This window comes from Alosa sapidissima, chromosome 8, assembly GCF_018492685.1.
Source record: "Alosa sapidissima isolate fAloSap1 chromosome 8, fAloSap1.pri, whole genome shotgun sequence".
Classification (NCBI taxonomy): Eukaryota; Metazoa; Chordata; class Actinopteri; order Clupeiformes; family Clupeidae; genus Alosa; species Alosa sapidissima.
This window is the reverse complement of record NC_055964.1, coordinates 31657737-31670236: the sequence shown is the minus strand read 5'-3', so window position 1 is coordinate 31670236 and position 12500 is coordinate 31657737. Positions and strand designations below refer to the sequence as shown.

The 12500-nt window shown below is 44.3% G+C and overlaps 1 protein-coding gene across 1 annotated transcript in view; it reads right to left on the bottom strand.

Moving 5' to 3' along the window:
* med27 (mediator complex subunit 27) overlaps window positions 1–12500 on the bottom strand; it is a 103268-nt gene that overhangs the window by 1804 nt on the left and 88964 nt on the right. The window contains exons 6-7 of the mRNA XM_042101861.1: window positions 7694–7735; window positions 1211–1288 (exon numbers count right to left, since the gene is read on the bottom strand). Coding sequence (XP_041957795.1) covers window positions 1211–1288; window positions 7694–7735 — 120 coding nt within the window. The remainder of the gene's footprint in view (window positions 1–1210; window positions 1289–7693; window positions 7736–12500) is intronic.

Below are 12500 nucleotides of genomic sequence, written 5' to 3'. Positions count from 1 at the left end.
AGGGGTGTGCTTGTGTATTTTGTGTGTGTGTGTGTGTGTGTGTGTGTGTGTGTGTGTGTTGATTGTGGCTCATGCTTGGCTTCCTGCATCTCACAGCATTGACATGAGTGGTAGGGAGTGGTGTTTGTGTGTATGTGTGGGTGTGCGTGTATGCATGATTGTGTGTGTGTGGGGGTGTCCAGTCAAACCACTCATCGATCTGGTATCAGGCAGGCTGTGTGCTTGTGTGTGTGTGTGTGTGTGTGAAGGGGGGTTCACTGTGCACCCCAACCCCCTGCTGCCAACACCCAGCTGGAGTTTATTCACACCTGTCAGAACACATCGCTGGCCCCCATTCGTCTGGGACTCATAGAGCCGTGTGTGTGTGTGTGTGTGTGTCAGAACACATTGCTGGCCCCCATTCATCTGAGAAACTCCACTTGGTTGCCCTGATTACAGGGCCAAGCAGCTCTAATGACCCCCATGGAGCTGTGTGTGTGTGTGTGTGTTTGTGTGTTTGTGTGTGTGTGTGTGTTCGTACTGTGAGTGGAAACAGATAAACATATATGGTCATTATACATACAGAGTGACTGTGTGTATGTCTCATCGTGCAGGTGTGTGTTCTATGTGTGTGTTGTCATATGTTTGTATTGTGTAAGGTGTGTGGACTGTGTAAAGTGTGTGTGTGCTGTGTTCTATATGTACGTTGCATGACATGTCTGTGTGAGCAGGTGAATGAGTGTGTGTGTGTGTGTGTTTGTTCTGTGCTGAGGGTGTGGCGTGACTGGTTGTTAATATATGTTTGAGTGAGTAAGAGAGTGTATATGAGTGTATTTGTGTGTGCATGAATTTACAATGTGACATGCCTCTAAGCATGTGTGGCCAAAATAAGGAGAAGGTGTGTATAGATGTCTGTGTGTGTGTGTGTGTGTGTGTGTGTGTGCGCGCGTGTGTGTAATGTCACAGGTTAGAGTGTGTCGAGGCACTGGCAGTGTTTGCACTTTATGTGTATGTGCCATGCAGTTTACATATGTGTGTGTGTGTGTGTGTGTGTGTGTGTGTGTGTGTGTGTGTGTGTATGTATGCATTTGCAATGTGACCACAGGTTTGCATATGTATGTGTGTGTGTGTGTGTATGTGTGTCTGTGTGTGTATGCATTTGACAACAGGTTTGCATATGTATATGTGTGTGTGTGTATATGTGTGTGTTGTGTGTGTGTGGTGTACCCACCATGAAGGAGCGCACGACCACATCAGGCATCTGGGGCAGCTGGTAGTGCAGCAGAGCAGTGGTGGCGTGATCAGTCACCTGAGAGAGAGAGAGAGAGAGAGAGAGAGAGAGAGAGAGAGAGAAAGACAGAGAGAGAAAGAGAGAGAGTCTTTGACTTTAAGGTTCCTTTATTTACAGTCAAAAGGAAACCAAGTAACAATAAAACCAGCCCGTATTAATACCCCACCCCACCCCCTGGGTGAGCAAGAGAAGAGAGAGAGCAAAATGAAAGAGAGGGAGAGAGGAGGATAGAGAAAGAGCAAGAAGGAGGGCAGACAGACATTTAGGTAGAGGTAGAGAAAGAAAAAGAGAAAGAACACACACACACACACACACACACACACACACAGACACAGACACAGACACAGACACACAGACACACCAACACAGACACGCACACACAGACACGCACACACAGACACAGACACACAGACACAGACACAGACACAGACACAGACACAGACACACACACACAGAGGAGGGCAGGGGGTGGGGTGAGAGATGAAAAAGAGCTAGAGAGATAAGCAGAAGTGTGGTGCATGTGAGTGAGTGTTTCTGCGCATCACAGTGGAAGTCTGAACAGCTCAGTCAGAGACAGTGTTGCGCGGTCCGCCCGAAATTATCTGCGTTTTGAGTCATTTAAAAATATTTTAACGATATTCGGGTCATTTGCGGGCGGGTCAGTTAAAATTAATTAAATATATATATTTTTTAAAATACTTAAAGTATCACGAAAAGGCTAGCATCAATATTTAACCCATAATTGCTTTTCAAAGGTATCATTGGTTGAAGCATACAGTAGACCTACTTGCCACATGGGTGGAGAGGTAGAGATGGAGACTGTAAAGAATCTGGAGACGCGAGAAGTTAAAATAATAAAGACACGCCTCCAGGAAAAGCCATATATGGGAAATATTTGGAAATGTTCTTAAAGAAGATGACAGTAGTGCAAGTTATGTTCTATGTACTTCTTGCAAAGCCATTTAAAAGTATGACAGCCACAAAACAGGCACGACCAACATAAAGTAACTCGTCACAAACGCGGCACTGGTAGACTAAGCCCTCTTCACAGCCAACCCAAGTAAGTGCAATTCCCAGACCTCATGCAAGCAATAGATAGCTTTATATACTGAACTGGAACAGCTTTTTTTAGACTAGGTACAAGACCTATTGACAAGTCGCTCAGTAAAATAATGCTGATCCTTTGCCACCTGCCCATGTTAAACTTTTAGCCTACAGCCGTGAGCAGGTAGCTTGACGAGCCAGACCCACATTGCTGCCGCTAAGGTGCATCTAGATTTCTAGGCTAGTGAGCAGGCGCCTGCCTGCAGGCATAGATGTTATAGTACACAGGCTACACAGCCATATCTACCGGTATGTATAGGCCATACAGTATAGGCTTGCGCATGCATTACAGTTACTTTGTTCGTTGTGTCTGTGACTTTAAACAGTGTAGCCTATGTGCTTCAGTAAAGCTTGTGCTTCATTCAGCCAACCAGTTCTTATGCTAACGTTTTGACCAGCAATGTATCTCTCTTGCCTACCTTGCATAGAAAAATGTATGTCCATGGCCTTGAAATCTTAGTGTTTAGCTTATCCTTAGCTGGTTGCGTGCGTGCTTGCGCTCTTGTTCTCATTCTCTCTCCTGTGCAAACATTATGTCCTGCATGTGTGTAGTTCTACTGCAGAACGTTTCGCCAATAAATTACTTTGTTTTACAGAAATGGCCTACTGTCACACTGCATGGTAGGCTATAACCAAAGCACACATTTTGTAAATAAGCGGGTCAGATCGCGGGTCGGGTATAATTTTGTCCTAATTAATATTCGCGGCCCGAGTTGCAGTCGGGTTGATTAAAATATCGGGCGACCGCGGGCCGTTTGTGACCAAACCCGCGCAACATTGGTCAGAGAAGTAAATCTAGAAGTTCACAGAGATGCAGACTGCACTGGCAGGGGAAACACACACACATACTCATTCAATCAATACACAAAGCATTTAATGGCCTCAGGACACCCTCATGACCTTCACACAGCCTAAAAGTCATACAAACAGCCCTCATGACCTTCACACAGCCTAAAGGTCATATGAAATGCCCTCATGACCTTCACACAGCCTAAAGGTCATATGAAATGCCCTCATGACCTTCACACAGCCTACAAGTCATACAAAATGCCCTCATGACCTTCACACAGTCTAAAGGTCATATGAAATGCCCTCATCACCTTCACACAGCCTAAAAGTCATACAAAATGCCCACAGCCTAAAAGTCATACAGAATGCCCTCATGACCTTCACACAGCCTAAAGGTCATATGAAATGCCCTCATGACCTTCACACAGCCTAAAGGTCATACAAAATGCCCTCATCTCCTTCACACAGCCTTAAGGTCATACGGAACGCCCTCATCTCCTTCACAGAGCCTAAAGGTCATACCGAACACTCTCATGACCTTCACACAGCCTAAAGGTCAACCACAATGTCCTCATCTCCTTCACACAGCCTTAAGGTCATACAGAATGCCCTCATGACCTTTACACAGCCTAAAGGTGTACACTACCCTAGGATAGGTTAAAAGCACGATGCAGAGGACTTCATCAGAAAATAATGAAGTAACTTAACTCATGTCCTTCTCACAGCCTGAAGGCATTGGCACATGCAAAGCACTGCCCTTGTCTCTACTGTAGCTTCAGTCAAATTTAGGATTTGTTACAGTGTGCCGCAGTCAACTTCGATGGTGGATAATATTTCTACTTATTTAGCATCATCATTATTTAAAAAAAACAACAAATCATTGTTTTTTTTTAATCATAATACGTTATAGTCTTTAGCCTTTGGCAATATTGTGTATAGCCTATGGCAATATTGTACTTTCAGCCTAAATCTTATTAAACTGATATTAGAGAGAGATGGTGGTGATTTGGCAGTATACTAGAGAATGAGGAGAAGAGGACTGCTAAGAGAGATGGTTGCAAGTGTTGGCGTATGTGTGAGTTTGTGTCTGTTTGGGTGTGCATGTGTGTGTGTGTGTGTGTGTGTGTGTGTGTGTGTGTGTGTGTGTGTGCGTGTGTGTGATGATGCCTCTGATGATGAGGAGGACAGGCTGTCAACTCTGGAACATGAAAGAGCTCCACCCTTTGGCGGCTGCTCTCCCTTCACACACGCACACACACATGCATACACACACACACACACCTCGTCATGCTGTACCACACTGCACCAGGCTGATTAGAGCACCGCCATACACTTCACCCCTGTCTCTCAGAACACACCTCAACACGCCACGCCACGCCACGCCCGAAAAGTGCCCGGGGGATTAGCAGGGGGCTGGTTGAGGCGCGCACAGAGCCAGATCAGGGCCGCATCAGGGCCGCATCAGGGCCACACCAGGGCCAGGTCTCACACTGGGACTGGGAGCACTGTGTGGCACCTGGAGATGTGGCTGCTTTCTTTGATATCCCATCTGAGCGATCTCAGAATCAAAGTTCACTCACACACTCCTCAGACGTCTCTATGATGACATTATGATTCATACCAAGATCATTACTATCTGGAGCGTGTAAGTATGTGTGTGTGTGTATGTGTATGGGGAGGGGGGGTATCATAAACAACAGAGTGTTAATGGCGTTGTGTGTGTGTGTGTGTCCCATTCTGTTTTGTGAGGCTTTGTGAGTGCAGCGGGTGTTTATGTCAGACGTTACGTGCGCTAAATGTCGGTAATTTGAGGTGGTTCGACGTGAATGTGTTGACTCGGCTAATGAGGGGCTGCTATTGAGGGGGGTGAGGATGGGGGGTGCAAACGACAGATGGGAGGGGCAGACGCGCAGGGGGCTGAGCTGTCGCCACGGCGAGCCAGTGTTTGAGTTAGCGAGCGAGCGAGATAGAGCGAGCGAACGCCAGAGAGGAGTGGAGGGAGGAAATAAACACGTCCTCCTTTGATCAGCCCATGCAGATGTGAGCTTTCACTTGAATCTCTCTCTGTCTCTCTCCTTCCGCCCCCTCCCTTAATCCCCCACTTTTCTCTCTCTCTCTATCTCTCTCTCTCTGCCTATCACTCTTTTTTCCCCTGTGCTCTTAGAAGGTGTCTGTGTGTTTGTTTGTGTGTGAGTGTGTGAGTGTGTGTGTGTGCGCTCACTGGTGAGCTGTGAGCTTCTCCATCTGCCCAGGAGTTGCCAGGGCGATAATTCCACCCTAATGAGACACGGTGTGTGTGTGTGTGTGTGTGTGTGTGTGTGTGTGTGTGTGTGTGTGTGTGTGTCAGATAAAGGCAGGAAGTTTGCTAAAGCCCAGATGTGAGTGGAACAGAGAAAAGGCAGCACAAACAGGCATGGGGGAAAAACAACAGAGCAAACACAGGGGGTGGCGGAGGAGGAGTGGGGTGTGTGTGTGTGTGTGTGTGTGTGTGTGTGGCAGATGAAGGAGAAGAAGAAGATGATAGAGCTGAGGATAAAGCAATGTGGGAGTCAGAGAGAGCAACATGTTACCCTGCAGGGGGTCCAATAACCTCCACACACACACACACACACACACACACACACACACACACACAAACACAAACACAAACACAAACACCAACAAATACTACTCCAACCACTCACTCTTGCTGTGGTATGGCATCATTATCACAGACTCAGTTCCAGCTGAAACCCTCTCATTCAACATCCTGACATTAACACCAATACAACATCCTTACATTAACACCAATACAACATCCTTACATTAACACCACTACATACAATATCCTTACATTAACACCACTGCACACTCTATACAACCACAGGTGGCAGTTTGGTGACGATATAAAACCCATTGACATCAATATGTTTTCTATAGAGTCACCAAACTGCCACCTGTGGTTGTATAGAGTAACCTGTGGTAGCTCTATCCAAAACATATTGATGTCAATGGTGCATTTTGCCCATGTTCAGGGTGGAAAGTGAAAAAGAAAGATTTGCATAAGACATGTCAAATTGGTGTTTTTGAAAAGAAAAGATCATGGAGAATAAATAAAAAAATATTATATTCCCACAAGGTGTTTGGGTGCTCTGAAAATGAGAACCAAAATGATTTTTTTAGACTTGTAAAGTCTGCTGTTCAGACCCTGAAGGGATTTATTTTCTGTTCATTGTTTTTTGTGAGAGTGTTTCTACTTATCTCAGTAAGGAAAATAAATCAAGAGCCTATGTTGAGTACAAATATGTCTTCTGAAGGCTTAAACAGAGCCCAGCCAAAAACTCCAATAAAATTTGTATCAACTTTGAGGGACAGCTATGACCATGCAGGATTATCCAGACCAAACGTGACGATTTTGCTACATACTATTCCTGCTGTACCAGCATGCAAAATTTGAGCCTCCTACATGGTTTAGTTCTTGCGCTGTGGGCTTGTGAACTTTGACAAAAAAAAGAGGCCGAACAAAATCGACACCACCCTCCCCCTGTAAAACTGGCTGTATCTTGGAAAGTATTGATCTTACATAAGGGTAATTTTACAGTGTGTCTCTTTGGTAACATAGGTACACCTGGTAATTTTTTCAGAATTTTTTGAGACCTAAGTGCGTGGGCCCTGGTTGAATTGACGTGGAATGACCCTTACATTAACATCACTGAACTCAACATCCTTATGTTAACATCACTGCCTATGTAACCTGCGTAGTGTTGAACCTGCGCGGTTCAGCCCTGCACACGCCCGGTCTCGAAACTGTGAACAGCAGCACCTCGGATCGGGAGTCGAGCGTGCTGACAGTAGAGCTAAAAGCCCAGGCTACTGACTCGCATGCCAGCAGCACTCTTGAGGCGTCGGGGAGTGAGGTTTACCAACGATCCACATGCACAACTAAGCTAGCTGGCATCCGTTACACATACAACATCCTTACATTAACACCACTGAACTCAACATCCTTACATTACCATCACTGCATACAACATCCTTACATTAACACCACTGCATGCAACATCCTTACATTACCATCACTGCATACAACATCCTTACATTAACATCACTGCATACAACATCCTTACATTACCATCACTGCATGCAACATCCTTACATTAACACCACTGCATGCCACATCCTTACATTAACACCACTGCATACAACATCCTTACATTAACACCACTGCATACAACATCCTTACATTAACACCACTGCATACAACATCCTTACATTAACACCACTGCATGCAACATCCTTACATTACCATCACTGCATACAACATCCTTACATTAACACCACTGCATACAACATCCTTACATTAACACCACTGCATACAACATCCTTACATTAACACCACTGCATATAGCAGACTCATTTCCCATCCATACATTAACACCACTGCACTCCTCTATCCCAACCAACTGACCGCACTTGTGAGGTGCCCAGTGGACTGGTGGTTGTCAAGCCCATTCCACAGCTCAGGGGGGGTTGGGGCGAGGGGACTCTTACCTTCTGGAAGACTTGGTAGCAGGACTTGGACCAGATATCCAGCTGAGGGAAACAGAGAGAGAGAAAGAAAAGCTTGGTGTTACGACTGCTGTCTCTGTGTGCGCGCGCGCACACACACACACACACACAAATAAATATCTCTGCCAGAATTTATTATTTTTATAGATTGCTAAAAATCCTCATCCTCTTGACCACAACCCTGCAATGATAATTTGCTGTAATCTGTGCTATCACTGGACCTTTGCCCACTGCAGCGGGATTAACACAGGGAGACCTGTCACTCAGAGGGAGGTACACTCAGCGGTGCGTTTCCCAAAAGCAACTTTGTTGGTTGCAATGCAATTTTCCCATTGCCAACCAACTAAGTTGATAACAGGTTAGCAACTATGCTTATGGGAAACGCACCCAGTGTGACACACTCTGAAGGTATGCGCGTGTGTGTGTGCATGCGTGTGTGTGTGTGTGTCGGGGGGGATTCAGAAGGTGAACTGGTGTGGTGTGTGGGGGTGGGTGTTGGGGGGGGGGGTATGCATAAGCTGAACTCAGAAGGTGAGCTGAGGTGATGTCAATCATCTCTCCACTTTTCGTGGGAGGGAGCGTCCATCAGGAGACCAGCGGTGTAGCCGCCCTCACACCGCCCTCTGCCGCCCGGCTGTCCGTCCAGTGCACAGAGACGTGTTCGCCATGGCAACGCACAGAGACGTGTTTCGCCACGGCACCACTGCTTGGGTGAAGGTCGTCCGAACGAACGCACAAGCGCTTTCAAAGGCAATAACAAATCAAACCGTTCCCCTGAATGCCATATCAAACAGGGCCAGTGTCAGCATTTATTAGAGAAATCAGATTCCATTCCTCCACTGTCCCTTCAACACACTCCGACACACACACGGCCTTTGAAGTCAAAAGAATGCTGGATCGCAAATTACCCAAGAGATGCCTCGCATAGCCTTTGAAGCCCCCACTTTGATAGTGCAGTTTTATTCCCCCCCCCCATCTCTCTCTCTCTCTCTATCTCTCCATCTCTCTCCTAGGAGCACGCCAGCCCATACAGTGGGTGTTGCATAGGCTAATATAGGGGACTGGGATTGGACTCTGGCCCAGGAGCCTGGGGGGGGGGGGGGTGGGGGGGGGGGTGGTAGAGGGCAAGAGCAGGATAGATAAATAAACACAAACACACACACACACGTATAACCTAGGGCTTTGACTTGCCCAAAAATCATATTCGAAGTTCGTTTGATTATTAATATTAAAATGTGAATATATTCGAATATGTATTAATAATATTTTAACCATTAAATGTCTTCAGGAAGACCGATATTGGTATCAAACTTAAGTTCTATATGTTCTGTCCACCAGAGGGCAGTGTATCAGTCAATGTCAATAGACTACGTGCACGAAAGGCTGAGTATTTATGCGTGTGTTAAAATTGTTATGGCGATAAAACAATAGTGATATTTATCGCAATTGACATGTAATCGATATCAATAAAAATATGTTCGATAGAACATTCATAATTAAAAGCAACACACACCTCCTGCCTTACGTTGTCCATAAATAAATAGGCTAAATATATCTTGCATTGTATGTCAAACTCTACCAGAGTAGGCGATAGAAGTAGGCCTACCTCAACACTACCTCCTTGCCCTGTGCACTCTCAGGCGCATCCCTCTCAGTACTCTCAGGCGCATCCCTCCTCAGCATGCACATGTAATCCAAACATTAATCGTGCAAGACGACTGGCTAAATTGCTATTAATTAATTGCTATTAAAGGAGAAAATTCATTTGAAACTTAAACACACGTAGGGAAACTGAACAGTCTAACGAGACTATGATAAACTAGCAAATTAAGCTAACGTTACTTTGTTTACAATATTTCCAGGCTTCAACCAGTGCTGCTTTTCATTCAGACTTTTGCACATTTATTTATTTGAGTGTTTTTCATGATTGTGTTGCCATTTCTTTTCCCTGTTTGCTTTGATTGATAACTGAGGTGATTAAAATCAGAGGAAGGGTCTATTATGTCTATGTGTGAGCTCACTAAGCACGAACCAGCCAGGATGCTAACATCACCTACAGGAGCCCAGATGACCAATAATAGCCTTGCTAATGAGCTCGTGTTTCTACTTCACCAGGCGTGAAAAAAACCTCGGAATCTGAATTTAAAACAATGTTTCTAACCAAATACATTTATAGAAATTATCTCCATAGCAGAGGGGTTCGAATATTAAGAGATCCCTAAAAGTCGTTCGAATATCTTTAATTTTTAAAATAATCGAATTATATTCGAATAACGAAGTTCGGAGTCAAAGCCCTAATATACACACACATCCACACACCCACACATACATATACACACACACATACATACAGTATACACACACACACACATACATATATATACACACACACACACACACACACACATATACACACACACACATATACACACACACACACACACACACACACACACACACACACACACATATACACGCACACACACACACACCCCTAATCACCCTTAGAAACATGCCTACATACATACATGCACAGATAAATATACAAACATGTATGCATGGGCACGTACATGGATAAACGCATACATTCCCACCAACACATCTTCTGCTAAAGGTAAATAAATGTCATAAATGTCATGCACATAAACACACACACTCCTCTTCTCTCTCCTTCTCCCTCCCCCCCTCTCTCTCTCACACTCACACTAACACACACACACCCCTGCTGTGGCTTCCTTCTCAGTCAGGGTCAGGGCTGGTGGACCCCATCATGCCTGCCAGCTGAGGAACTTTCTAAAATACGGAAGTGGAAAGATCACGACTCAAGAACTGAGCTCTGAGACGACCAATGCAGACTATCTATCTATGCAATTGATCTCAGTTGGTATTCTGTCTATAATGGAGTGGAATGGAAATGTCTAAGTGACCCCAAACTTTGAACAGTTGTCTGTCTGTCTGTCTATCTTCGAACTCACCATTACAGTCCAATACAGTACATTAATGTTGCAGCCCAGGTGATTGTGTGAATAGAATAAGTGAGAGCATGAGAGCAACGTTTTAGAACAGGTCTAAACTGATTCTGAAACAGAGCTAAGATGTCAGCCTGGACATTGAATTTGTTTTAGAACAGGTCTAAACTGATTCTGAAACAGAGCTAAGATGTCAGCCTGGACATTGAATGTTTTAGAACAGGACTAAAATGATTCTGAAACAGAGCTAAGATATCAGCCTGGACATTGAAATTGTTTTAGAACAGGACTAAAACGATTCTGAAACAGAGCTAAGATGTTAGCATGGACATTGATTTTGTCTTAAAATGCATTCGCAGGAATGTCCCATTCATTTGGTACATGTTGGAACCAGAGCCTGGAACCATTAAGAACATTCTAGAACAGGTGACCAGAGTTAAAGCAACACGGTCGAGTTCTTTCACCTTAAAACTCCAACTCTGATGCTCCAATCATCACTCGCAATAAGAACATCGGAGTCTCTGACATTGCCAATGTGAGCCTGCAACACCTGCTATTGCTCTATGCAACGTTGTTATCGCAGCTAGGAGCATGACCCTTTTGGTCAGTTTTAGACGAGTTAGACCAGATGAGTGTCCAGTACTGTATATTGAAAATTGATGAAAAAGGGAAACTCCTCCATTGTGTTTGTTCCGACCCCCTGCGCCCCTGCGGATATTACGAGTGATGCTCAGAGGCTGCAGGCCGCAGCCGGAGACCTTCACTGATCACTAGCCACATCTGGCGCTGGTGTTGGCAAGAAAAAAAACAAAATAAAAACACTCTTCCACTCTCTCTTCCCGAGCAGCATGCAGGATTCCACTCCTCTGTCACTTTTGCCATACCCTTTTCGACACACACACACACACTCCTAATCACTCACATACAGCGAAAATACACGTCCATACGTTCATCCCGTTTTTGATTAATAAATGACTTTTGGTTTACGGTGTGGTCTGCCTCCTCTTCCTATGGTTGTGGCTAGAAGGGAAGTTACGTAACAGATAGTGAAATCTCGCCGCTCAGAACAGGAAGTAGGAAGCGATAATGGATATTCCAAAGAAAAATAGCTATTTTGCAAACATTAACATCACTTTTATGTTATAAATTCATGTTAGAAATACTATTACAAAATGAATAGTTTAGTTATGATCACGGGTGTCCCAAAGAAGTATAATATATATGGACACGTAAGTTTAACTTTACCCCGCGTTACGAGAACTTATAATTAAAGACGATCAAGACGTCTCAGCCATGGATATCCGTTTCATAAATGAAAACTATTTTTAAAACTATTTTTATGGATTGTTGTGAAGGAGTTGCTTCAATTGCACACCGAACACTGTCATTTCCCTTTGGAGATGGACCATAGACAATAAAACCATTCTCTGATAAAAACCAACTTGCTGTGATGGAGCTGCTAACGATTGGACTGAGATCGTAACTTTTGAAATCTGGCATGCAATATCTACTTCTGCTTGGAGACTCGGCTCCATCTGTAGAGAACACAACATGTAGGCTTACATATATGCAATGTATTGGCAGTACCATTATGAATAATATAGATATATGCAGTGAACAGAATATATTATAAAACTGAATAAATATGGTATGAACCATATAGACAGATATGTACAGTACAGTTAGGTGCAGTGTGGTAACAGTACCATTGTAGTGCAGAAACAGAAACATAAACGTCAGAGAGACTTGCTTCTACAGCTACATAAGATAACAGTTAGAGAGTCACAATATGTCCAATATTATTTAATTTAATTTTAGGG